Raw genomic sequence first — 27040 nt, forward strand, 5'->3', positions numbered from 1 at the left:
CGCGACCGCGACCGCATAATCTAGGGTAGCTCGAGACGATCACCCACTACGAGATTTGACACTTGCGACTTGTCACACGCGATACTAGAAGATACTCGTGACACTTTATAAACTGCGAAAAGCACGTGTTTGGAGAATGACGCCTCGCGATAAATATTCAAAATCGCGCCAAGCGACGAATGCCAAGTGCAAAAAATTGTGAAAGACGCAAATTGCTATGATGGACGTAAATTATAATCTACATATTATATCTAGCTTGATTTGCAAAGTGCTAATTATTAAAATAAAACTGTCACAGATAAATTTCAACTCACCAAAACGTTGTTTTCAATTTTTTATCCACGTGTGTTGTAATTTTCAAACAATGATCGTTGCAACTTTTGTGATACCTGTAATCATATATTAAAAACAATTATCTATTTTCATTCATTTATATAAGCAAATTTACTTATTTATATAAGATAGTTATTTACATAAGCAACTTTTAATTTAAGAAATATAATTTTTTGTGCAGATCATTCGTTGCGAGGAGGCAGCGAGCAGGCTGTCCCGCAGACGAGTCCTGCGAGCAGCACAAGCAGCTCAAGCCAGGTTACTCAGGTGAGCCAGCAATCTCACCCGCAGCCTCATCAGCAATCGGCGCCGGCGTCAACGACGACGACGTCGCCCCAATCTACCCAAATGGGCATCTCCACGGAGGAGGTGAGGCCCGAGGAGGAAGGCGCTCATCCGCGAGCGGCGCCGACTAGCCCTGAGAGCGAAACGGAGGCCGACGACTTCGCGCCCAAGAGAAAGCAACGCCGTTACAGAACGACCTTTACCAGCTTCCAGCTGGAAGAGCTCGAAAAGGCCTTCTCCAGGACCCATTACCCGGATGTATTTACGAGGTAAGTCGACTAATTAAATAATGTTGTAATAATTTGAAACTTATATTGATTTCAAGTATCAAGTGATACTCGGACAGAATTTTATTTTTCCAATCACAGACGTGATATAGAAAAAAGACTGTATAAACGCATAATATTTGAAAAGAATTTCTTAAAACAAAGAACTACAAAGACGTGTTATTTATGAAAATAAGACGTACACGATTAATCACATGAACAGCGTAAAATAAATAATTTCAATTCCATAATAACAGTCGAACGAAAAGAAATTGATATACAGCTTCTTCTTCTTCTTAAAATAATCTCGACTAAGAACTAATAGTATATCACGGACGCGGGATTAGCTTACATACCTCCCGTGAGTCTAGACGATAGGCAAGTGTCTAGTCTTTATCAGGCTTTAGAATTCGTGCTCGGTAGAGTAACGGGATTTAGATACAATGTGAAGAGACGATTATCTGTTGCTATTCAAATATTTGGTTGTCTGGCTCCTGTGCACTCTCCCGGCTTATCATCGATATCTTCTCTCTCCCTCCCTCCCCCCCCCGCCCTCTCTCTTGCTACTTACTGAATTCTTTTGTAAAAATGTTCTCCGCCGCAGAACATTTACGATGAGTGCACAGGTAGTCCTTGAGCACGGTTATAAAAGAGATCTGGTTATCCTAAGTGTATACTACCTGAGACAGTCTCGAAATAGTGATGATCGAATGACGGTTGGACATAACGTGCATCAACACGTCTTTTAAAAGATATGCCTGTTCACTACATAGAAAATTTCAAAATTCTAAGTGGAAAATAAGGCGCCAAATAATAAAAAACAGATTTTTCAATAATCAATAAAATTAATATATAATTGATGTAATTATGTGTGATAAAAATTTAGTATCAAAATTATGTCTCTAATAGAATTTCATCTTAGAATAAAAAATTTTTTGGAAAAGAAAATATTAAACATTAAAAAACATTGATAATACCGAATGTTCATTAATCCCTTTACTTTCATGTTATTTTATTTTACTTTTACGCATTTCTTGTACTTATAATAACATATTATTTTTTTGTGATTTCTTGCAATAACCATATAATATAAATGTTTTAAAATCTTGAATATAAAAGAACATATATTTCATTATATTATCAAATCAATTGTACATTTAAAAAAAAAAGACAAAAATAAAATTAACGTCAAATCGAAATTGCCTAAAACATTTTCAAGTATATAGTCTTGAGTAACGATTGTGTCTATTTCATTTTTTAATATTAATCCGTGGTAAACTTTAAATAAATCATGTACATTCAGCATCCATGTAAGTCTGCAAAAATAACTGCGAGTGTAAATTCGCGGAACGATACATCGATCATCGAGCCTTCTTGCAACCAGACTGACGATCCTCATGCAAATTCCCATCTGTAGACGCAGAACGGCAGTTTTGCATTAAGTCCCTTACACACTCAGGTCCAGTTACATACGTACAGTATATCGCGCCGCCATTGGGTCGCGGCGCAATCTATCTGGATAGCTTTTTCTTTTCTTTTGTCCTTTTTTCGGTGCCTTCCTCCGTGGAACACCCGGTAGGTAACTAATAGCGGTGTAATCGCTCGTAATAGGTCCGGTCCTGCGGCCACGGTATGGGTTCTCGTAATTAACGAAGATGGTAGGGGAGGGGGAGTATGCAGAGAGAAGTAAAACAGGTAGAGTGTTGGTGGTATACGGTCAAGACTGGGGAGATGTATTCGCAAATGCAGTGTGAGACACATCATTTATGAGCGTGATGAAACTGCGACGAGACTAGGTTCTAACGAGCAAAATACACTTTCCTTTTGTTTATTTAACGAAATTCGAATCAACTTCACTATAAGCGCGCGAGATCTATAAAAATCTATAATAAGTATTATAAAAGAAAAACAAATGTTTGTTGATCTTTGTGATCGTAATTCAGAAATGATTAGTACATCAACTTCTTATTTGACTAAAGAATTAAATGAAAAAATAAAAAAGGCACGCGAAGAAATTTGATGTGAGTGATGGAATTATCGTTTTACTGTTCGTTAAAAAATAAACTAAAATTTATACATTTAAAAGTTTTGTAATTTAATATCGTATCTCGTGAATATATTTTTTATTTCTAATTATTTATCGATATACAACTTGTCTTCGTAATCATGTCTTCAATCATCCAGTATATTAATGTTTATTATGGATATACGTATATGTTTTCTTATACATGTATAATATCGACACCTATTTATTTGTCGCCATAAAAGTTTTTTCCTTGCAGAAAATGTTCCAATAATTGACTGAATTGGTTTCTAATAATATTCGTGTCGCATCTATTAATTTATTTCTCATTCATTGATACGCGCTTCCTGCCCGTGGAAAATTATCCAACGTATTCTGCCGTTCCGCAATATAAATTAATTGTCGCTTCTTCCGCGATTTCACCGTGTAAAGGTATTAATTTCACACTAATTGGATTTTATGGTCGCTTAGGTTTATTGACTAGTCCAACGAGAAAGCAAGGAACGAAAAAAGAAAGAGAGAGAGAGAGAGAGAGAGAAAGAGAAAACCATGTTGTGGAGCATGATGCATATTCATTAGGCGCCTGAAGGGCACGCGTGCGATTCGAATCTATCGAAATACAATATATCGACGAGCCAAGATGACGGTCTTAACTTGCTGCACAACGTGAATAAAAATTTATTTACCAATAAAAGACATATGTTCCCGCATAACAGTTGTGTACGTCCAATTGGCCGTCAATAAACATTTCTCTTTTTTTTCCTGTATGTGTATATATATTTTCTTTTCGTCATTTATTTTTTAATCAGTAAAACATATCGGGCTAACTGCGTAGTGTCAGGTAGACTTTCTTCTGAACTTAGTTTTCGACTTCCATATAAATATTCCAGTAAATATTTATGATAAAAACATCCTTTGTTATATGCTTTTATATACGCGAAATGTAAATAAATTAATCTTAAATTTTTTTTCAATCTCCATTTTGCTATTTTTTTTCTTGAAAGGAATCTCTCACAAACAGATTTTGTCTGTAATCGACCCGAGACGAACATGTAGTTCCGAACAAACTGTCGACGGCATGGAATGCCGTTTTCAAGTGCGATAACAGATAAGCGCACGCCTTTTTGTACAAGCCGCGAGTGCGGGGATTGGCATTTGCGAGGGAGCGCGCGGATTACCAGATTCGTCCTGTTTATATGGCACTTAAAACCAGCTCGCCACGTAGGCTGGCGAGAGAGCGTGGCCACTTACCTTCACGGGTTTTTAAGATCTAATTTAGATTAGAGTATTGCGACTCGGGTCCGCGTTGCTACTGACGACGGTGGCGTCCAGTTCGACCGGACTAATCATTCGACCGCGAGCGGTTCCGCTAAACCAATCTCGGTGTCCCTGTTGATTTTAATTTTTTATCTCGGTTGTAAACTCTATAGAAGAGAGAGACATAAAAAGAGAAGAGAGAGAGAGAGAGAGAGAGAGAGAGAAAGAAAGAGAAAGGAAAGAGAGCGGAGCATGTTTAAACGACGAGATCCCGTCATCGTTTCGAATGTCCAGTTACAACTATAATTTTTTTCAGACGAATGACATGGCTAATTAATAACCTTGTAAATGTTAATATGTGTGATGTGTTATGTTGCGTTTATACTCTTGACGACCTTGCTTAATTTCAGCGAGGTTTTTACATCAACGTCGATACAATGGGCACAATTTTGCGATCAAATCGTGCGATGTTTACACGAGATTCATTTTACTATTTGACTTTTTCAATATTACTTTTTCATTATAAATATATATATATATGTGTGTGTGTATGTGTGTGTGTGTGTGTGTGTGTGTGTATGCTAAATTATCTCAGTTTAATTACACAAAGCCAAATGCTAAAAAAAAACATTCGAACTAGTCATAACAAACTCTTTGATGATTCTCCACTTTTTAATTACTCGACCAACCGGGCGCTATTTCATCCTGAATTCGCTTCCAAAAGCTGACTCGGCGGAATCGCGCGCGGCCACCCCCGTCGTGCGTGTTCTCAATCTATCTACATCGTGAATCCATAAAATTTATCGTCGGTTTGTGCGACGCGTTTCGAGGGATCCACCTGTTCAAAGGGCCGCGCGACGCGCTTCTCAGTAAATCATTCCGAAGGATGCCTTTATATCCGCGGGGTGGGCCAGTGGTGAGTTTAATAAGGATGATTGTTTCCAGTGATCCATGGAACGAAACCAGTTCTACGGAGCGATCTCTTCTTCTCCCTTTCTCCTCCTATTTCTTGCATCCTCTCTTTTTCCTCTTCACCCTCTCTTCACCGTGATTCTAGCCATCTTCTGGCCCTGCCATTCGCTTGTGTCCCGCAACTTCTCCTGTCATTAATCGGCCGACGACGAGTCATGCTCCGATTAGATCGATTAGAAACGCTGCCGATCCGTTATTCGTTTCTCAACAAATAAGATTAGTGCCTTCCGGAGTTAATTAGTGGAAGCTGTTGCTACGTTGAATCTACGGAAGCGGTCCTGGATCTCTTGTCCGTCACGTTAATCAACGACGTAAACTCGATACCGCTTTCATTTCGTTTTCGATCGATCATTGGTTTATCATGAGAGAATAATATTTGGATTAATAATACATAGCTAGTTTTATGATAGAAATTTATGCGGTATTAAAAGTTGATAATATATAATTTTGTTTTATTAGCTAGTAATATATAGCATATTGTTATGTTTTTATTAAAATAATATGTTAATAAATAATTTCAACTTTTTCTCTTCTATCTAACTATTTTTACGTCTCTGTATAGAAGAGTATATTAAATACTTAACAGAGATTTATAATATTTTCTCAATCTAAATTTTTTTTACTATGATTTAATATGATTTAGTACAATTTCAAATTTTATTTAATTATATCAAATTTTAATTTGATATAATTGATTGACTTTAAAAAAAGAAACTCATACCTCAAATAGAATATAATAAATACTAAAAAAATATATCTTTATATAAAGCACATCGCGCTCGGTAAATGCACCAGATATTTCCGCTTGTTAGATAAATGTTTTAATTATATGCAATCTAAACAAACTTTTATCGATGATTCGAATTCATTCGCCTTGCCTTTTCAAATCCCGTTCGAAGCGCGACGAAAAAGATTGTTAAACTATCTCGAGGTCGTTTTTCCTCGTCCTTCCTCGACATCCTCCAAGACGGTGCGGCTCCGCTGTTGAGTAGGACGAAGGGCTTCCTCGCCTCGCGAAGTGCGAAGGAGAACGAAGAGTACAGGTTTGCCCAAGGTCCATCCCTCATCCGATTGGCGGTAGTGTGGCCAATCAGTAATTGGCTCGCCACGCCGTACGCGTATTAAGCGCGCATTACGCACGCATTACGCGGCCAGCTACCGGCATCTCTCTTTCGCCTCGCTCCTCACAAAGGTGGCGGTCGGTAATCCCGGCCGCGGATCCCGCGCGGGAATAATGCGAGCGGCAAAAGCCGCTTGTCACCCCTCGTCAGTGCGAATTACTTGTCCGGTCGGCGTGATTCGTTATTAAACATTATCGATACCGTGTGCTTCACGAACGGAGGCGTCTCCTTACGACGTGTAAGAAAGAGCGTCGCTTATTATCGAGGTTCAAATTTCGACGGTGCGTCATCTTTTCGACATGTTACAGGTAATGATCACGTATACGTAAATCTGATTCGTGATATCCTGATCGTAAAAGTATATATTTTATGGATGCATCTCTTGTTATTTTTTGTATCTTTTTGATTTTCAAGACTTTTTTATGTTTCGCGGCATACACATTATTTCGTTGTATTCTCGTATATATTGTTGTCAAAAATTTGGCATCTTTATAATTACGTAACAAAAACTCTTCTCTATTTATTTAATTATTACTTGTAATGTATTTTCTATATTTTACTATCTACTTAATATAAATACAAATCTAAAGTGTATTTTATCTACATAAATCGCACATTAGTCATCTCTGTAATTATACTGCAAGAAATTATATAAGTATGTTTATTATTGCAGTGAGATAGCAATCGACTACTAATTAAAGCCAATTAAGATGACTGATTTTATTTAATCATATGTTGATATCACTATTTTGTAAGTAATTATAAAGTATTTTGTTATCATATTTATTAAGAGATATATCCGCTTACGCAAATAAAGATATAACTATACAGAAATAAATGCAGTATATGATTTAACGCCGATATAAATTCTAAGACTTGTTTATTCAGCGCGACCGTAACAATGCACGTGAATTATAATATATATGCGCACAATATAACACCTTGTGTGTGTATAAGTTTTATAACTAACAGCTATTAATTCTTCTTTGGTCACATGTGACTAATACATCAGCTATGCGTCATTATGATCTTTTATCCTCTTCGGAAATGCCGTGAACAATTACATAAATATTAACAAGTTTGAAATGAAAATTGTAAATTTAACATAAATCGTGCGAGCTATTATTAAAAAAAAGTGTTAAGCGAGCTATTATTTTAAAAAAGTATGTCATTTTTTTAAATTATTGCGATTTTATTTATCAATCAAATTTCGTTAATAATTGTCAATATTTTGTCGACAAAATTTTATCTCTTTGTTTCAAACGGCCAAAAAACTACAATAAGATCTTTACATCAAATTTAAATTACATAAAAACTTTTCGCCCTAGGGTGACAGATTTCGTGACTCAGATCATTCCGGATGTGTTATGACAAGACAATTGCTGTTGTATTAATAACTTATTATGACAAAAGAATAATATCAGTGACTCGCTATAAATCCAGAAGAATAAATATAGAACTAGATACATCTCTCTAGTTTCGAGAAAAACGCGTGTAAGGCCCGTAGGATAATCGTCGATCACGCGAAATGATTGCATGTCATGATCTTAGTAATAATGAAAATTAATAAGATGTAAAGAAAAAAAAATATATTTCTTTAATTATGATCTCAATCTACGAATCGATTGAGCGATAATATATACCTGTAATTATTAGTATTATAATAATTAATAATAATTGTATTTCTATGCATTCAAAAGATGATTTCAATGTTTAATTTTTTTAATGTTTTTAAAATTATATTAATAATAAATACAATTTGCTATTGTTTTTTTTTAATATTTATAATTTATAATAATATAATTTAATGTATTTTGCTTTATGCTCTGAGATTTTCTTTCTTTAAAATACTCTAAAAAAAAATAAGACAAAATTAAAATTGTCAATTTTTCTGTCAACTCTGCGCAAAGTTCTGCGAATTTTTGCAAATTTAACAGATTTCATGCCGCGCGCGTTAAACAATAATAATTGCGATTACGCCACAAGTGGGACAATCACGGCCGTCGCGGCGACTGACGACTGCTCCGACCTCCGGGGTTAATTAGATAATGTAATTGTGCGGTAATTACTTAAATTACCCGCGCGCCAAGCCTCTTGCTCACACCAACAATATCACACATACGCGAGCATTCTCCATCTCTCCTGTCTTGCTTGTTCACTCTTGTATCCTAGCCATATATCTTTTTCTCTAACTCGAGACACAGCGTTTCTGCTGTGATAATCATTCTGCATTACGCATATTCACGTCGCGAGCCATATACGTAGCATAGTTGTTGCTTTACATGGGCCGAGAAAGAATCGATTCTGAATTACATAAAAATAAGATATTATAATACATTAGGGATAAATAAAATTTATTAAAACAAAAGAAAATATGCACAATTTTTCATTAGGGCAGTCACTCTAATGTCAGACATTAATAGCATGATATCTGTGAAAATGATTTTAGTAGGTTACCTATGTAACGGGACCAAAAATATTTCTTTTATAAAATTTTATTAAATATTAAAGTTAATTAATACGATTATGTCAGAAATAATTTCTACGTAGAAATATAAAAATTTCTTGTGGATTATTTCTTGTTTATGCTTTACTTGTAAATAAAGTAGTACGAAAAATATATTCTCTGCGAAAGAAAAATAATTTATCTCCGTACGCATTAAAATGATTGCAATATCGTGATTAATCACTATCATTTCGTCATCGAATTAAATTTCAAACGCGTTAAACCCAAATGTTGTTGAAGCAAACGACGCGAATAAATAAGCGCGCAAACACGATTAAACCTAAGTTAAGTAAATTATCTTCTTTCATCCGTGACTTCTGACGAAGCGCGGTTGCAGCGAAGGACTTCGTGCCGAGGCAGGAACAAATAAGAACGACAGGATGCCGCGGCAGGAGTAGCAAAGGAAGAAGAGGTAGACCGAGAAAGAGAGATAGAGAACTCTAGACGAAGAAGATGACGAAGAAACTCGTCTTTAATCCACTTAGCGGCCTCTTTTGATGCTGCCCGTGGGTTTCGCGTTATACTACTGTGCGGTTGCGAAATGGCAAATCCATTCGCACCTCGCAATCCGATTGCTATAACTTTGCAACGTTGCACAGATCAGAACAGGAAGGACTTCCTTTCAACGGTCGCAATAGATTCTGAGAATAGTTTTTTTATTGCGAATTATTATTCACACAAAATAATCTATTCGCCAAATCTTAAAACCTCTGGTTCTTCGCGCGAAATTCGAGAAGCTCACATAACAAACCGTAGAACCGGATTCTAAAGAGAACTATAATTATCGTGTTGATGCAATTAATCGACAATTAGTCACATTTTATTTTGCAATGCGTGTGAACGTAGCACCTGTGTTAATTGCAGCGCAGTTATTTGTTCCATAATACGAGATAAATGTATTTTGCATTCAAAGATATACAATAACGTATCGCATTAGTAGCGCTGTGTAACACATAAAATATTTATTTTTTAATGTGTTTTTTACATAGATGTATATGTATATATATCTCTCTGTTTTATACATATAAATAGCAGTTGATAATAATTCCCTTTCTCTCTTTAAGAATATAATTATAAATTATATTTTAAAAATTATTAATTTTATATTAATATTATTAATTAAATTATTAATTATTTATTCTTTCGAAGTGCGTAGTTTTACGATAGATTTTTTTTATGAATACAAAAAGTTGAAAAATTTCTCTTTACAAAAAGATCAAAACATTAATAACTTTGAGTTTTTATAAATTGAGAAAAACATACACATGTACACATAAAATCTCTCTTACACTATATTTAATTTAAAGTAAAATTTGCGCCGATAAAATTTACAAATTAGAAAGATATTCTTTATTGAATTCTAGAGCAGCATGTATACGTATGATAGAAATTTTAATCGAATTGATTTTTTAAAAGCAAATTGTATTGTACAATCGCTGTCTTATATTTCCATTAAGCGAATATACAACTAATCTTTATATACAGAAGCAACTCGTGATTTTTCCGAAGTTCGTGCATTTTCCATGGCAAGGACACATTGTGGACGAGGGAGTTAGGAGAGGGACATATAATAACGATACGCGAATCGAGGGTAACCGAGAGTCTCGGTGAACGGCGGGTGTAATTAGGGACGTCCGTCTAACCGCGAAATTTCGTGATCTTATTAAATCCAGAAGGACGCCGGCGAGAACGCGCCTGGAGAGAGAAAAAGGGAAAGGATAAATTATTATTACTTGTAAGCCCCCAAGGTGCCTGAGCCTCGTCCGCCTCTTCGATGGTGTGCGTTTCATTCGTGTTTGCGCAACCCATGCGTGTAATGCACATATCTAATAAAGATTATATCGTGCTCGAGTGATCAGAAAAGTGATGCAAAGATTACAAGATAAATAATGCGTTTGAATTGCAGGAACAGCGATATAAGCCATTTTTCCTCATCCTCGGAGACATCACAATAAAATGTTAGAATGTCAAAGAATCTTTATGATATAAAATCTTCAACTTTTTTTTTTATTTTTTATAGTTTTAACAATAAGGAAGAAAAAGATATAAAATTTTATGTTACTTTAAAAACAGTCGTACACGGAAGAGTTCGATGTAACGTTCGAACATTTACCTATATTTTTCGAATGGTATGTAACTATGGTCTTGTCCAACGGTATTCATTCCATATTTGTGAGTCAAGATAGACAACGGGCAGAGAAACTATGTATACGTAATTTTATCATACGCGGCGCGCGAGCCTGTTTTTCGTGAGAAGAAGCTGATAGGTGCGCGCGCTTTCATACTCGGCGTTTCATTGAAAACGAAGCCGAGCCGCCTGGTAGCAGGTACGAATTACCGTCTGCAACTATGTTCCCCAGAGTAGTCATTAGCGCACGACAACGGGTAATCAGAGAGTACCATGGCTATATACGAACGCGCGTCTTCTAGTTACGTTTCCTCCAATAAGCTCGAGTATGGGCCGTCAAAATGATTTGACGACATGAATACGCTTTGCAATTACCGGCCGATACACGATGAAAGTCATTTTGGACGATTAATCAATGGCCAAACATCACTCGATTACATTTCGTTAATAATCACACTCACTGATTAAACTTTCGATAAACTCAGTTTGACGAGTTCTCAAATTACAATTTTTATATATACATAAAATTATTTATAATTTTACTTTTATATATATACATATAAAAGTAAAATTTCCACAATATTGATTAATAATTGTAAAATGACACAACTTTATAGTTATCAAATATAATATAGAATAAATGAAATTCGGGAGGTTCCTCGTCCAAGAAACGAATCGGAAAAATGATGCAAAAACTTAAGAAGGATGCAATGAAATCAAGAGCGAACGATAATAAAATCGATGGGAGATGAATCAGCCGAATCCGTGGACCGCGAACTCACGCCGAAATCCCTGTAATTTCGGAAGCTACCGTCTGAAATGCACCTAAACACGAGATTCGGACGATCGTACGCGGGAGCTTCTGTGCGTGGCGTAATCACGGAGATTTCCTCGCGATTTCGGAGAACATCTGGGCAATTTGCCTGCGAGATGAGAGACGCCCGGCGGGCTGTCTCACTATCCGATTCACTCTTTTATCTTTTTCTCTCTTTCTTTCTCTACTCGCCTCCGGACATATTCGTCGATTACATGATCATCACCATGTTCGATTCTTTTATCGCAACAACGATGAAAACCGGGAATATTTCCGGAATGAATAAACCTCCTCGACGCGCGGAATGTAAATTATCGACACTCGTCATGATTCGCGCCTACATTTCGCCTTGTAATGATTTCTTTACAGTTCGGGTTTACTTTATTTTGGAGAAAAAAATGTGTTCATACAATTTCCGGTGAAATCGCGTGAATAACGACTTAAACAGGTTATTATTTTTATTGGAAATATAGGTATCCTGGGAGCAATCGGTTAATCTAGATAAATCAAATGAAAGAAATTCAATGATATTAAAGTCGATGACTATTAAGTTTCTTTTTCTTCTTAAAAATATTATACATAGTTGTAATACTATCTTATAATCTTACACCCTTTACATAATTTATTATGATTATAATACTTAACGCACACATATATATATTTTTACAGTAAAGCAAAAATCTCTCTGTCTCTCTCTCTCTCTCTCTCTCTCTCTCTCTCTCTCTCTCTCTCTCTCTCTCTCTCTCTCTCTATTCTGAGTATACTTGCATAACGTGACAAAATGTGACACTTTTTAATGCATACTTGTATGTATTTAATAATGTGATTTATAGTGAATTTAAATTATAGAAGTTTATATACGCTTATAAATCAAATTCTCTCTTTGAAACGCACTTTAGATGATAAGGGGAGTATTCTAAATGAGGCAAAACACATATATGCTCGCAGAAAAGTGTCGCGTAGTACGTGCAGACATCGTGTAATATGCGCCCGCGAGCGAAGGATGCGAAACTCGATCGAGTGGAAAGGAAACGATTGGTATCATGTATGACAAGATCAACGTTATGTAAAATATCACGGGCTAATAATTATTTGCCATTACTGCTGCGCGAGTCCGGTCAATTAGTAGCGGATAATCATATTCGTAATACCCGTCTGTTTGAGAGGAGGGAGGTGGGAGGAGGGGGGGGGGGACAACAGTCACCTACATAAAACGAGAATTCTATTTGACGCGGTAACTGTGGATTCTGATCGTCTCGTAATAGATATTAATAGCTCTCGTCACGACGGCTCGTGCAGGTAGCAATCGAACAGAAAATCATATATAATGTTGCGAGATACATAATGCAATTAATCCCCATCGTTATATGCAGTTAATCTGTCTTCGGATGCAAAACTAATTAAGGTAATGAACGCGCGCGTTTTTACGAGACAGAGACCGGCTATTTCGCAGAACGGTTTCTGCGATTTTCTCACGGATATGATACGAGGTCAGACGGTAACCGCTATTCCCCAACGCTATTAAAAGACAAGTAAACGATTTTTTTCTTGAATTACATCGCGTTCTTAAGTAATAAATCGCGCATACTCAAGAGAGACAATAATTATAGTTGCAATTATACGCGGTTACTCAATTACTCCTGACCAAAAATTTAGATATACTTGATTATGTAAGATAAAAAAAAAAGCAATAGAGAAAAGTGTTAATTTCATCAATTTATTCAGTCTCTTAACAGTATAGATACAAATATTGAAAATAAATAATGTATATAAAATAGTAATAATAAAATTAAAATAATAAATCTAGATGCAACTAAATCAGAGCAAAAAAAATAAGAATTATATCATAAAATCATAGAAAACTTATCAATTTTATCAATAAGAATTTGTTATTATTTAGACATGTTAAATAAATAAAGAATATTTGAATTGACTGAAAACTCGACTGTTAACTCGTGTTTATCGTAATAGCAGAATCGAATAACTCGCACACGCAAATAAGCCCGCGGCAACGCGCAGCCTTGATACCTTTTTTTTGTGTTAATGATTGTCTTCCTTTTTATTTTTAGGGAGGAGCTCGCTATGAAGATCGGCCTGACGGAGGCACGAATACAGGTCAGTAGAATCGTATTTTGTTTTGTGTAAAACGGAATAGTAAATAACGACGAGATAAATTCATTTCTGATGCGATGATTAAAACGCACAATTTTATTAGATCCCACAATATATAAATATTTCGTGATCTTTAATTATTTCTTACAGTTACGGTTCAAGTAACAAAATATAAATGATAGAAAACTATTTTATAAAATGTGGAAAACCAAAAATAATTGAATCAAAAAGCTAAAATGGATAATATAAGTTTGTTCAAATTTAAAAAATATTGAAAACTCACTTTTCAAATAAATGAATAAATAAAACTTTATTGTCTTGTTAAAAGTAATATAAGCAAAAAATTAATTAATTATGTCTAATTATACGTAACCGACATATTATGGCATATAACTTGGATATTATTTTAATAATAAGTAACTACGCGCGTCAAACTTGGTCGGTTGGAAAAATGAGGTAATAATTGGTGGTAATAATGTGGTTAGAGGCGTCTTCTTTGGCGCGAAGGTAAAAATAATGCGCGATCGCGCATCTCTTGCGTAACAACAATTATCTCGTATCCTCTGACATTTCGTTTAGATAATAGTTCCGAAGCCCGCGAACACGCGCTAAGAATTACTCAAGAATTACTTAAGTTCTTCGCGCGGTCACGTATCCCCAACTGTGTGTAATTTACCTTCCTATCTGTATGTCGAAACGCGATACTCTTTGTACAATATAAAAGTCGCCGACCATGAGTCTTTTAATTATTCAATCTCTTTCAAAGTGCTTATTATTACTAAAAAATTATTGGAAGCAATTATCCATTAGAACATTCAAATTATTATTACTTATATTATTGCTAAAAAAATTATAGAGAAATATATTAAAGACAATTATCTACTTTATTGTAAAATTAACATAAGTTAAAAAAAAAGATTGTGCATATATAAACAGATAACTATTTATGGCAAGAACATGATTACGCATAATTGATTTTTGCTATCGCGGCTATTATCGACTCTAATTCTAAGTATTGACGTCAATAATTATTGAATTATTAAATACAATTATTCATTATTAATATTAGTTGTTTATTTGTAAAAAAGAGGCCAGTAACAACAGAGAAATATAATATGTAAAAATAAGTTGCAATTGATAGTACTACAGATCTCGTTATCGGTAATAAATACCGGAGATTGTACTTTCTTGTACAACGCAACAGTGTACCGTATTTGAATAATATCGTAAATTGATCATTAGAGACATTTCTGATTAATCAATATTAAAAAAACGTATATCACATATTTACAATTAAAGTATATCTAATAATGTTCACTCTTGTGTTCAAACAGCAATTATGTGATTCGAATACATTTAAATATTTGAATAACAATCATTAGATTAATTCTCAGTTTCCACTCGTTGTTATTGCACTTCATTATTACTAATCGTTCAACGATCAAAGCATTTATTACAATGTTTCGTCTCTTGCGCGCACGCATACATGCAATTATGATCACATAAGAACTGAAAAGCTATTAAAAAAATGAATCATTGCGATAAATGCCGCATAGAATGCAATTAAGATGTAAACAATCTATAACATGTTTTTAAAGTATAAACTAGTCATAATAAATAATTATACAAAACAATTCAGAAAATTAGCATGTATTTTTTGCAAGTTTTTTTTTTCTTTTAATGTGAACCGATCATGTAATGTTTTTTATGTCAAATAAAAAATAACACGCGTAATATTTTTAATCGGATCTGTACATATAAAATCCACTTGCAAAACATTATGTTTCAGAAATATTCCAGATACTGATTTAATAAAAAAAAATACTAAATATGAAATATATTTAATATAAAATTAAGAAAAAAAAGAAGGTTATTTATATATAAAAATTATTAATATAAAATATAAAATATAAAATAAAAAAGATATTAACATAAAAAGTATTAGTAACATAAAAGTACTAGTAAAAAGTTATAGATATTAATGATAATATCTGTTTTGCTTATTTTTATTGCCATTTACGTTCAATTTTTTTTTTTAATTTTCTGCATGTTGGATCTGTTATTCTCACTTATTCGAAAGAACGCGCGAGTACACGTCTTCTGCGTGACGACGATGACTTCGTACTGGTTGAGAAGAGCGTGTCTGTATGCCATAGTTGCGTGAACAGCTGGCTAATTTGCTCAATTAGTTTAATTTATTCCCGGTACTTACTTACTGACTTTTTCTCTTTTTTTCAATCGGCCCGCGCGTATTTGCCTCTCCCTCCATCCTACAGTTCTTCATCCCTTGTTGACTCTGGGGGCACGCACACACTTGCGCGTTTTTACACGATCTTATTATTTTTCTCCCAACGTGAGAGTACAACGCTTTAACGTTAACCCGATACTTTTCATTATACTTGCAAATTCGTCACTGTCCGCGAATCGGCGATTCATCATCGATGGTCGAGAATTGTTCGTAACAACGCACACGCGATGAGAACCACTGTTCCCCACGAGGAATGACATGCCTGTCGCAATTTCTCGCTATGGCGTTAATAATTTTCAGGAATCTCTGAACCTGTATCGAGAGACCTTGCGTCCTTTCTCTCGTTAACTACGGTGAGATGATCGGCTCCGCAAAGTTACGTCCCTTTTCAATCGCGATAGGTGTCAATTGCTTTTAGAGCTGTAACGAAGCGAGATTATGCGTATTGGTTTATGAAAACATTTCAGGGAATTAGGCGTACTTATTCAATCGCGGTATCTTTAACCCTTTAGCGTGGAACTGTCACTCGAAAAACATGAAATTCAAAAGACTTTTAAGTACATTGAATAGAAAATTCTTCGATTTCTAATATTAAAGATTTCATTATTTTTGTATTTTAAATTAAATTAATTTTTATATTTGTTAAAATTAACTCAGCTTAAAATTCACTAAAAAATAAGATTTTCTTATTTAAATTAATTTCTAATATAAATAATTAAGCTTATTTCATATTTATTAAAGAATAATTAGCATTATTGAGTTAATTAAGTTCATTAAAATAATCTATTACCAAATTAGTATTAGAAACCCATTTATAAGCGGTGTAAAAATGACTTAAGTGAACGTCACAAATTTCTGTTCGCTCATCCTAACGCGTGAAAATTAGGTTGTCGGGTGATTCAGTCGCCGCTTGTCCATCAGCTGTCATTAATATGCATGACAAATACATCGTCGTGGAGAATGAGGTGCGATTTTTTTCGACGCTGAACGCTTTGCCCGTGCGCATCAACGCGCAAAAATTAGGATACATGACCTATCATTGGTGATCATTAATAATTCATGAAATACGCGGTATCGTTTGAGGATAGGATACCTTCTTTACGCAGAGAAGAACGTTAAAGACAGCAGCTTATATTTATAACGCACGTTTAACCCTAAACGATAACATTGAATAAAAAAAAATCTTCATATAATAAGTAACAAGTAAATTAAAAAAAAAAATACTAAAATACTGTGCGTAACATCCCATGTACACATTAATTATGTAAAATGCTAAATTAGATTAAGAATAGCGTTCGATCCTGGATGATTGCGGAGCATCGCGGACTTAATCGCATTTGTGCAGACTTACTATAAATAGAAGCATTGCGTTGCTTGTAACATATTAAAAAAAAAATGCATGCGAATGTATGCTTCGATGCAGCTATTTTATGCTTATAATTCGGCTTATTTTATGTTAATTCGAATTTTAAATAGTGCTAACGTTCGAAGCAAAATGTGCTCGATATATTCGATCACTTATATTGCTTATATTCGATTACTTTACGAGATTGAAAAATATTTTATTTCGCCTTTAACTAAAAATTAAAACGTGAAAATACCTTTGCGTGATACGTTCATTTAAGAAACGCTAATTCTCGAGCAAACAAATTCTCAGCTCTCGATTTGATTATTAATCGAGTATTACGAGTTTTTTGCATGGTGAATAATGAACGTTCCGTCTCGCAGACTTGTTTGCCGATGAAACCTGTCGCTCGCATGAATAACAGATTGCTATTAGGCAAAGTGATTATCGGTTGTTACAGCGTCGGCAATTAATTATTTTTACGATCTCCCTGAGTATGATGAGATAATCGAAAAGTCGCAAACTTCTACTACGCGCAAGGAAATTCTTGCGCAAGTAAAATTGGAATTACGAATAAAAATATCATCCTTAGTTCGACATATCTGCTTTTGAGAGACACACGCAAGACATCGTTTTCCTCGAATCGATTTCACAGCAGGTTCGACAAACGAATAAGTCCACTTGACATGTACGTTTTTATCCGCTAACTTGGAGTTTTTTAAACTTTGGATTCTTTTCTCTTTACTAACATGAAAAAGATTGCTGAGCTTTTTTAGTCAAAATAAACAGTTTATATAAATGTATAAACAGTACATATATATATATATATATATATATATATATATGTTTATTTTATTTTGATATTAATTGATTTCCATATAACATATTTATTTATTAATACATTAATCATAATTTGTAATATTTGTAACTCAAAATAGAATGAGTTTGATCTAATAAAGTTAATTTAATAAAATTAATGCAAGGCAATAAACTTTATAAAGTTGACAGATTGAAATTACATGTGTATAAAATATAAAGATTGCGTATTTGATGAAACTATTTAAAACTATAGAATTATTAGAAATAAAGAACTTTTAATAATTTATGAGTTTTTACGCGCACATAAAATATAATACGCTTCATACATAACACATCCACATTAAGATTACACTAATAAAGTTTACTGAAATAAATCAAACATTTCTTTACATCTATATAATTCCGATATTAAATTATTAATTAAACAAAATTACTTCTCTTTTTTTCTTGTTACCGTCTCTGAGTCTAAATTTTTAATTTATTTTACAAATAAAAATAATAAAGATTAAATATTGAAAAAATAAATTCTTTAAGATATAATCTTAAATATGTATAAAATATTATTATACAAAAGTGCCGTACCTTGTGAGACATTTATCTTTAGCATTTAATTCTTTTTATATAAGTTTTCAATTACAGTCACTAAGTTTGAAGAAGTTCAAAGAACGATTCGCTCAAGGAAGTATCTATACATGGCATGTCGAAGGCGCGGGAGAATCTTGTTTGTCGGCCAAAGAGAGAAAGAGGAAAAGATTGAAGCAAAGAAGCAGAAGAAACGAACATACCCGGCGTTCGTGTAATTAATGCGGCACGATTAAGCACGAAACGACTAGGTTCCGGCGGCGACGTGGTTGCGTTTTGTTTTAAAAGCCGAGAGTCAGAGATGTTTAGCGCCCTGCTGGGGGCAATCCTGCTCACCGTGGGGGGTCCTGGCACCCGAGATCCCCCTTCTCCATTTTTACCCTAACGATGCCAGGGCCAAGGGCCCTCTAATCTCTTGTGTGTCTAGGTGAGATTCCAAGCGAGCGAGCGAGCGGTACACGGTACGTGGAACGTGTACGATGCCTCTTTTTCAAATGACAAAAATCGAAATATAAATATCAGATATGATTGATTATTGCGCAACCGTAAATCTCGCGATTCGACTTACTATAAATTTGCTCTTTTTCAGAATGATTGATTTAAATATTGTTAGGAGCGCGATGTCTAGTTCGAATCGTCAAATCTGTCAACTATATACGTGTATGATGAATTAAATATAATATCATTGTAAGAATTCTTAAAATAATAAAAATGAGTCTTAATATGTATAGAGAGAAAGAGAGAGAGAGAAAGAGAGAGAGAGAGAGAGAGAGAGAGAGAGAAAAAGAAAAATGACAATATTTTATTGCTGCTTGAATCACTTATAGCAATTAATAATCTTTGTTAGACTCGAGAAGTATAAACAGAAAACTTTAAAAATCTTACGGACTTCAATTTCAAACTTAAAATTATTGACAACATTAAACGTGTTACTTCAATATTTTATCGTTATTTTTTAAATGCATCCGTAATAGTAATATATTACGAAAAGCGATCGCGTAAGCAATGATCTTCGATCTGAAAATCAGGCCGGAATTTAAGATCGAGCAAAATCGATCGAAATGATTTTCTCGATGCCGAGCTACCAGAAAAGAGATCAACGGATCTCTCTCTCACGAAATGCACTCGTAGCCGCCACCCTGTCGGTGAGCCGATGATCGAGTCCGATCATCAAATCGCAGAGTCATCGGGACACACGTTTATCCTCGTCCGCACAATGACGAGGCCGCACCGTGACGAACCGTATTGGGAGTGTCTACATCTCCCGGCGGTACTTTTGATTCCCAAACTCGTGATGCTGCCGAGAATCGAAGCCGACAATATGAAACACGTAACTGTCCGATTCGGCGCGGGAATCCCGCGAATGCCGATGGAAAATGAGGCGAATCTCTCTCCTTATACATGGGAAAAACAAGCGAGCCATGTAAGGTCTCGTCTATTACGTGACCTCATAGTCGATGAAAAGAATGAAAAGGAGAGACATTATTTTCCAGTATCGCTATCCGTGTTCTTTCTACGTGACGTGTCATTCGATTCTTCTGCTGCGATGCAAAAGAAAGTCAGAGGATTATATATTTCTCTCTAATAATAATAAAAGAATAATAATAATAAGCATGATAATAATAATTATTTTATATATATATATATATATATATATATATATATATAAGAATAAAAAATAATTCAGGAAATATATAAAATATATAATTTATGTAAAAAAAGTCATCCATTCTTGATATAAAAAAATTTATAATAATTTATTTCATCTTGATTTAGAGAATATTCTTGTGTGAAGATTGATTAATATTATTAAAAAGTAACTAATCAAAAGATTAATGTAATTAACAAATAAGACAGATATATATTATATAAATGAAAATATATCAAAAAAATATGAATAGAAAGAGCTACAGAGGAATAGAATTCAAGCAATAAATGTGAATTGAAATTTAATCCATAGCATTAAAATCGCATTCAGAGAACGAAGAAACTTTATAAAAGGTGGAGAACCGTTCGCACGATTACCCGAAGGGAAATACTCGCTCTGTAAATATCTCGAGAGTTGCACTCCTCAAGCGGTAACACGAAACATCTCTCTGCGGAAATAATCACCGGAAACGATAAAAGATCCCGGATAGTTTCCAGGATAGATAGTTTGCTTCTTGAAAAGTTCTACTCGAACATGTGACGTAACGAGCCGCGCGTTTATACTTTACGGTCGTATTGTACATAACGGAAACACGATGATACAAAAATGCCGCTGGAATCATAGCAGATGCTCGCGCGCGGAGAGATTGGATAAGTTGAATTGTTGTTGTCCTAAATCGTTCGTCATTGCAATCTGTCACGAGACATTTCTCTCCCTCTATCTCCGGCGCGACTTGATATTAAAACGAAATCGGCGATACGTTATTTGCGTTCGGTTGAACCCGCGCACGGCATAAAATCGACCTAACAACCAGAGATAGGATGGTAAACATAGCAGGAAAAAGCGGCGGAAAAAGAGGAAAGAGATATAAGACCGACGAAGGAACGAAAAGGAGCGAACTTCCGCTGAACTGATTAGATGCTCGAGACTCTTCGGAGAAGTCTCGTTGGAATGAAATGGAATGGAATGCGCTAGAATCCGGTGGACGCGTATCACGAACGGTTCGTTCGCAATCGTTGTCAATTTTCCATTTAAACGAGAATCAAAACTAGATCTTGTTAGATTTAATTTCCGCTTTATTCGCATAATTTTATAAATGCATTTAAGAATAGGCCAATAATATTGTTATATCTTCTGCATTATGTAAAGAACTAAAAAATTGGAAAAATATTTTTTTAACACAGTACATTTTATATTTAACATTTGGTTATTTTATTTTATTAGTTTTATAATTTCATATTAAAAAAAAAAAAAAAAAAAAAAAACGAAAAAAAGAATTTTATATTACGCTGAAATAAATAATTATGCATAATTAGTATATTAAAGTCTTAAATTCTCTCTAAGATTTATAATTTATATTACTATGTCTGTCAACTTATGTTTGTTAATTGAATATTGAATATTGCATATTACTAAACAATTGCTATGAAACAAATTGCTTTAAACAATAACTATGCAAATCTTCGAAATTATGTTCCTATATGTATTGTACAATAAATATTAATGTAATATTATTAATATCTCTTATAGTGTTATCGCGGCATTTCATTTATAAAAATGTGTACGTCAAAAATTGATCTTTAAACGTAGCAATATCAATTCCGAGTATCTCGAGTTGCCAGAAACGAAAAGTGGGTCAAGCGATTGCTAACGTAACGGTTAACAACTGATATTTTGTTAATTTTCAAGCAGAAACGTAAAATTCAGGTAGAAAGACAAACGAGGACGAAAGAGGAAGCAGAGAGAAAGGAAGGTAGAAAGAAAGATGCAGACGAGTAGAGATATCTGCCCCGCAGCAATGTTCGGTTTGGAGCATCAACGTTTTTTTTAATGATACGCTACTCTTTACCTTCCCGAAAAAGGGAAAAATGCGTCACTGTAACCGGCATTCGAACTTTTACGGATCGTTTCAATAATTTCCAAGGAAGAAAGTACCTATCCACTGCTTTACTGACCGCAATTGGAAGAACGACTTTTTTAAAATGTCACTAATCTATCTTTTTACTATTTGTTTACTGCGATAGTTGAAGATTGCATTATATAAACTTCTAATAAAGAACTATAGGATGATATTATTAAATGTTAAGTATGCATATACATACAACAAATACACATTAGTCTATTCTTATTAAAAAACGCAAAAATGAGAACTATTTCGGTTATCGAAAATGACTGAATATTATACCTAACTAACTAAAATTAATATTCTTTCAATTCATAAAAATTTATTTTAAATATTACAAGTATAATAAAGTAAAAATAAAATACTAATTATCTATTTCAAATATTATTTAAAACTGACTACATATGTTGTAGAAAACATTTTTAACATTGACAAATATTTCTAATGTTTATTTTTCACGTCTATGAAAATATTTATAGTAGAAAGCGCGCTGTTGAAAATGATTAATCAATAAAAGAATGCGAATTGCTCGTTCTTATTAAGATCGAATCGCGTTTTCAGACAAGTAGCTAACGACAAATATTGCTTTTATTATTGTTTACCAGTCGAAATATATTGCGCAACACGAAGGAAGGATTCCGAAAGCCGCGGAAGGAATCCTTCCGGGCTCCGACGTTATCGTCGCAACTTACTAAGAGCCTTCCACGAACGACACGGTGCCTAATCAGACCGCTCGTTCATCATGTGTTTCAGGTCTGGTTCCAGAACCGACGGGCCAAGTGGCGTAAACAGGAGAAGGTCGGGCCCCAGGCGCATCCCTACACGCCGTATCCACCACCGTCGGCGGTCGTGACGACGACCTTGCCGACCTCCCTCGCCCACCTGGTCACCTTTCCACACAGGAAGCCCTTCGACTTTCGTTACCCGCCGCTGGGTCACGGCCCGGTCCTCCCCGGTAGTTACGTCGCTCATTCCTATCATCGAGCGCCGCCGCCGTTGCTACCGCCCGGAATACCCCTGTCGTACACATCCACCTCGTTTCAGAGTTTGCTGGCGAACATATCGGCGCAGCGGCCGAAACTGGTGCGCGGAAACTCGCCGCCCCCGTTGCCGCCGCCCGCCCCGATTGTTTTGCCGCATCCCCCGGTGGCACCGCCACCCCCGCCGCCACCGACGGCCACTTCGCCGCAGAGTTCGCCCACGGGAAGCGTGGGCTTACCGGATATTGACAGGAGGACTAACAGTATCGCCTCTCTTAGACTGAGAGCTCGCGAGTACGAGCTACAGATGGAGATGTCACGTAAGAACGGTGATCTTATAAGTTGAAACACTGCGGACTAAGTATAGGAGTCAGCGAACGCGAGTCCATCTTGGGTCAGTGTTGGACCGATCAGCGGGATCGCACAGGTTTTATACAAAGAATGTCAGCAGATTGAGTCAAGAGGATAAACTTGATATACTGATGTGGGATTTTCTTTTAATGACATTCAATTCAGAATTTATGCGGATCGTAAAAAACATGTGATAATTTCCGTTATTCTGCCAGAGAATCTTTTGTCGAAACTATATAATACGATTTTAATGTTTTTTTTTTTCAATTTTGTACTGCGACAGAATTTCGAAAAAAATTAAAAGTATGAAAACATAATTAAAATGATTGAAATTCTCAAACGTGCAACATCTTTCTGTTTATGTGATAGAAATTAAAATTAATATCTTTTATATTGATCAGAAGATCAAATGATCATCATTTGCTTAATATTCAAAATATATCGATTTCTCTAATCAATTTTTTCAATTTATACAGATCATATTAATCGATTAGAGAATAATCAAAACAAAATTTATAAAAAGACAGATAAAAATAATTTTGACTATGTCTTTTTTAAAACTGATATTTAATGATATCTAATATTGAGAGAATGTCACTGTTTATTTTAAAAATTTATCGTGATGCAATTCTATCAATTTTTTTTGTTCATTAAGTGCTATTATTACACGATATCACAAGTATAACGTGAAACTGTGGTAACAGAGAACACGTGTAGCACGAATAGAAGGAAGAAGTAAAATTACCGTTACTCTCATGTGTTGTACACGATACTGTATATAGTTTACAATATTCTGTATGCGCGAGGGAACTATAATAAAACTGCGTAAATCGAGAGCCTCGCACGCACGTATAGCGCTTGAATCTGTTTCACACGCATCGGAAGGTAAGTTTTCTAATTATCTCGTGTAATCGGTAATCACGTTAGTTTCTATTAAGGCTAATATCATATGTATATAGTATGATGAATTTATATCGACGCTATTTGGCAGCGAAAAGAAATTTTTTACGAATTTATATTTTACAAATTTATTGCAGGACGGTTAAATGTATGTGAAACAGATTTTAATCCTAGCAGAATCAAATTTCGAGCCGTAAGATGACAGTGTTAAGATCAATTAAAATAATTATTATTTTATCAAAAATTCAATTTATGCACGAATTCTGAAAAATATGTCAGCTCATGCAATCTACTTAAAGTAGATAAAAAATATTATCTACGCACATTCGAAACTGTATATTCTTCACTTCCTTTCACAAAATTTGTAAAAAATATATAAAATTTATGAAAATATGAATGAAAAATATAAAGAATATGATTATAGATATTTACAGATAATTAAAGATTTTGCAACTACTTCTTGAATCTGCTAGAATTAAGAACCATATGAATTGTTATTTTCATGTTAGAGAATGACAGTGGCTCTCGCGATTCCAAAGTGATCCTTACGTAAATCAATTATCGAAAAATATCCGTCCATTTGGAGATTATTCGACCTGACGGAAAAGTCTAGAATTTAGATAATATTGCATAGAAGCAGGAAAAAGGCGACCTGCGCGAAACAAGAAATTAAATAAATATACGGTTCTTTTCATCCCGATCGAAATAGTCTCACATATTGCTGCTGACTGCGCTGGTTGAAGAGAGCGTGTAGTTTTATTTACTTTCACACGATACATTATATATATTTAGATAACGAGAGAAAAGAAAGATACTATTTATATAGAAATCTATATATATACTTTATATATTTACAATTGAGATATATATATTATATATATTATATATATATATATATATATATATATATTCTACGCTATGACTATAGATTTTACAAATGCATACTTAGTGAATAAGCCGATCTGTAAATAATTATAAACGATGCGTGTCATTTTTAACAAGGACTTACAATCACCTGTCCCGTTTGCATAATGTACAACGAACGACACGCATATGTAGCCATATCGATAGCCCGGCTACTTCTCGACGGCGTTCTCACTTTCAATTTCTTCGTTGAGAGATTTTCGACACGCCATTGATCTCGTTCAATTTAAGCGACAATTATTGTAACAATTATCGACTATGACAATGTGTCGAGTGTCGAGCGTACAAAAGATCGAAAGTGATAATCCGTCTTTTATGCGAATTACGATCGAGATCTAGGTCAAGATTGAAAAGACAACGTCTTATCGAGTCCCACCTACTCTATTTCTCAAACCGAACAGCCGCGCATTGTGCATTGTGTACTTAATCTTAATATTACCTCCTTATTCCTTCTTTGCAATAAATGACTATGATAAAATAAATGTGTTTTTACTAAACTACCCTCTTGCTACCAAAAATTGATTTGATAAGTTTATTTTTTATAATTTTTCTCTGAACTTCTTCCATTCATAGATTTTATAATTTTAACATTAATTTTTCTTTAGCGAAATTTTTTAAATATTTCTAGTTAAAAGTAATTGATTCTATGATAATTTATTTGTATTATTAGAAAACCAAATATAAAATATACAAAAAATATAAATTTAAGAATTAAATTTAATGTATTTAGAATAAAAATTAATTACATTTTATATATGTATTTGATTGTTATCAAACGTGAAAATTATTTTTATGTGTAAATTTGACTATCGAAAAATTACAAGGATTTAATCCTTGTTTTAGTGCCGCCATCCTGCTGCAAGATGTATGCAACGGATAGCGATATTAATTTACGGGCTCGTCAGCTTTTCGAAAAATACTCCATTAACTCGCACATACATTAAGTGCTCCTTCGCCTTGAAGGGCTGTGCTCGAGTCTCCCGAGACTGACTTACGGCGAGTAATTCGCGACTGGACACGCCCGGTCGACGAGTTATTTAAATATTTTACAGTTTAATGGAGTCCCGAGCCCCATTAACGGGCGTCAGCTAATTAGTAACATATCCTGGCGTGTAACAGCGCACGAGCATGCATGCTCTCGAGGAGGCCCACTAACGATCGGTCGATAAATCGAACGTTCGCCGACAAATCGACTAGCCGATCAGGTCTGACGTGTAGCAACGAATTTAAAACATTTTAGGTCGTTCAAGATAAAACGCATATTTTCGATTCTTGATAAATGATGTAAAACAAATTACTCCCTAAAATTTAAACGGATTATACACAGGATTTTACATAATTCATGATTTAAGTACCAAAAGAAAATTTGAGTAAAATCTTCTGCAATAAAAAACGATTTCAAATTTATTAAAGAATTTATTATAATTAAAATTAGAAATTTTTATTTTTTTTTGTCTATTAAACGCATGTAGTCAATCTCACGCAAACAGAATTGCAATAATAATAATAATAATAATAATAAT

At 34.4% G+C, this 27040-nt stretch overlaps 1 protein-coding gene and 1 long non-coding RNA gene across 2 annotated transcripts in view; one reads left to right on the top strand and one right to left on the bottom strand.

The window, feature by feature from the left end:
• The window catches only part of LOC140667489 (aristaless-related homeobox protein), a 120378-nt gene extending 94369 nt beyond the window's left edge, over nucleotides 1-26009 (top strand). Inside the window, exons 2-4 of the mRNA XM_072895497.1 lie at nucleotides 515-887; nucleotides 13775-13820; nucleotides 23116-26009. Of these exons, the coding sequence (XP_072751598.1) occupies nucleotides 515-887; nucleotides 13775-13820; nucleotides 23116-23688 (992 nt within the window). The 3' untranslated portion in view covers nucleotides 23689-26009. The remainder of the gene's footprint in view (nucleotides 1-514; nucleotides 888-13774; nucleotides 13821-23115) is intronic.
• LOC140667492 (uncharacterized) overlaps nucleotides 1-27040 on the bottom strand; it is a 139535-nt gene that overhangs the window by 106235 nt on the left and 6260 nt on the right. The window contains exon 3 of the long non-coding RNA XR_012047025.1: nucleotides 315-389. This is a non-coding gene — a long non-coding RNA (uncharacterized lncRNA). The remainder of the gene's footprint in view (nucleotides 1-314; nucleotides 390-27040) is intronic.

This window comes from Anoplolepis gracilipes, chromosome 7, assembly GCF_047496725.1.
Source record: "Anoplolepis gracilipes chromosome 7, ASM4749672v1, whole genome shotgun sequence".
Taxonomy (NCBI): Eukaryota; Metazoa; Arthropoda; class Insecta; order Hymenoptera; family Formicidae; genus Anoplolepis; species Anoplolepis gracilipes.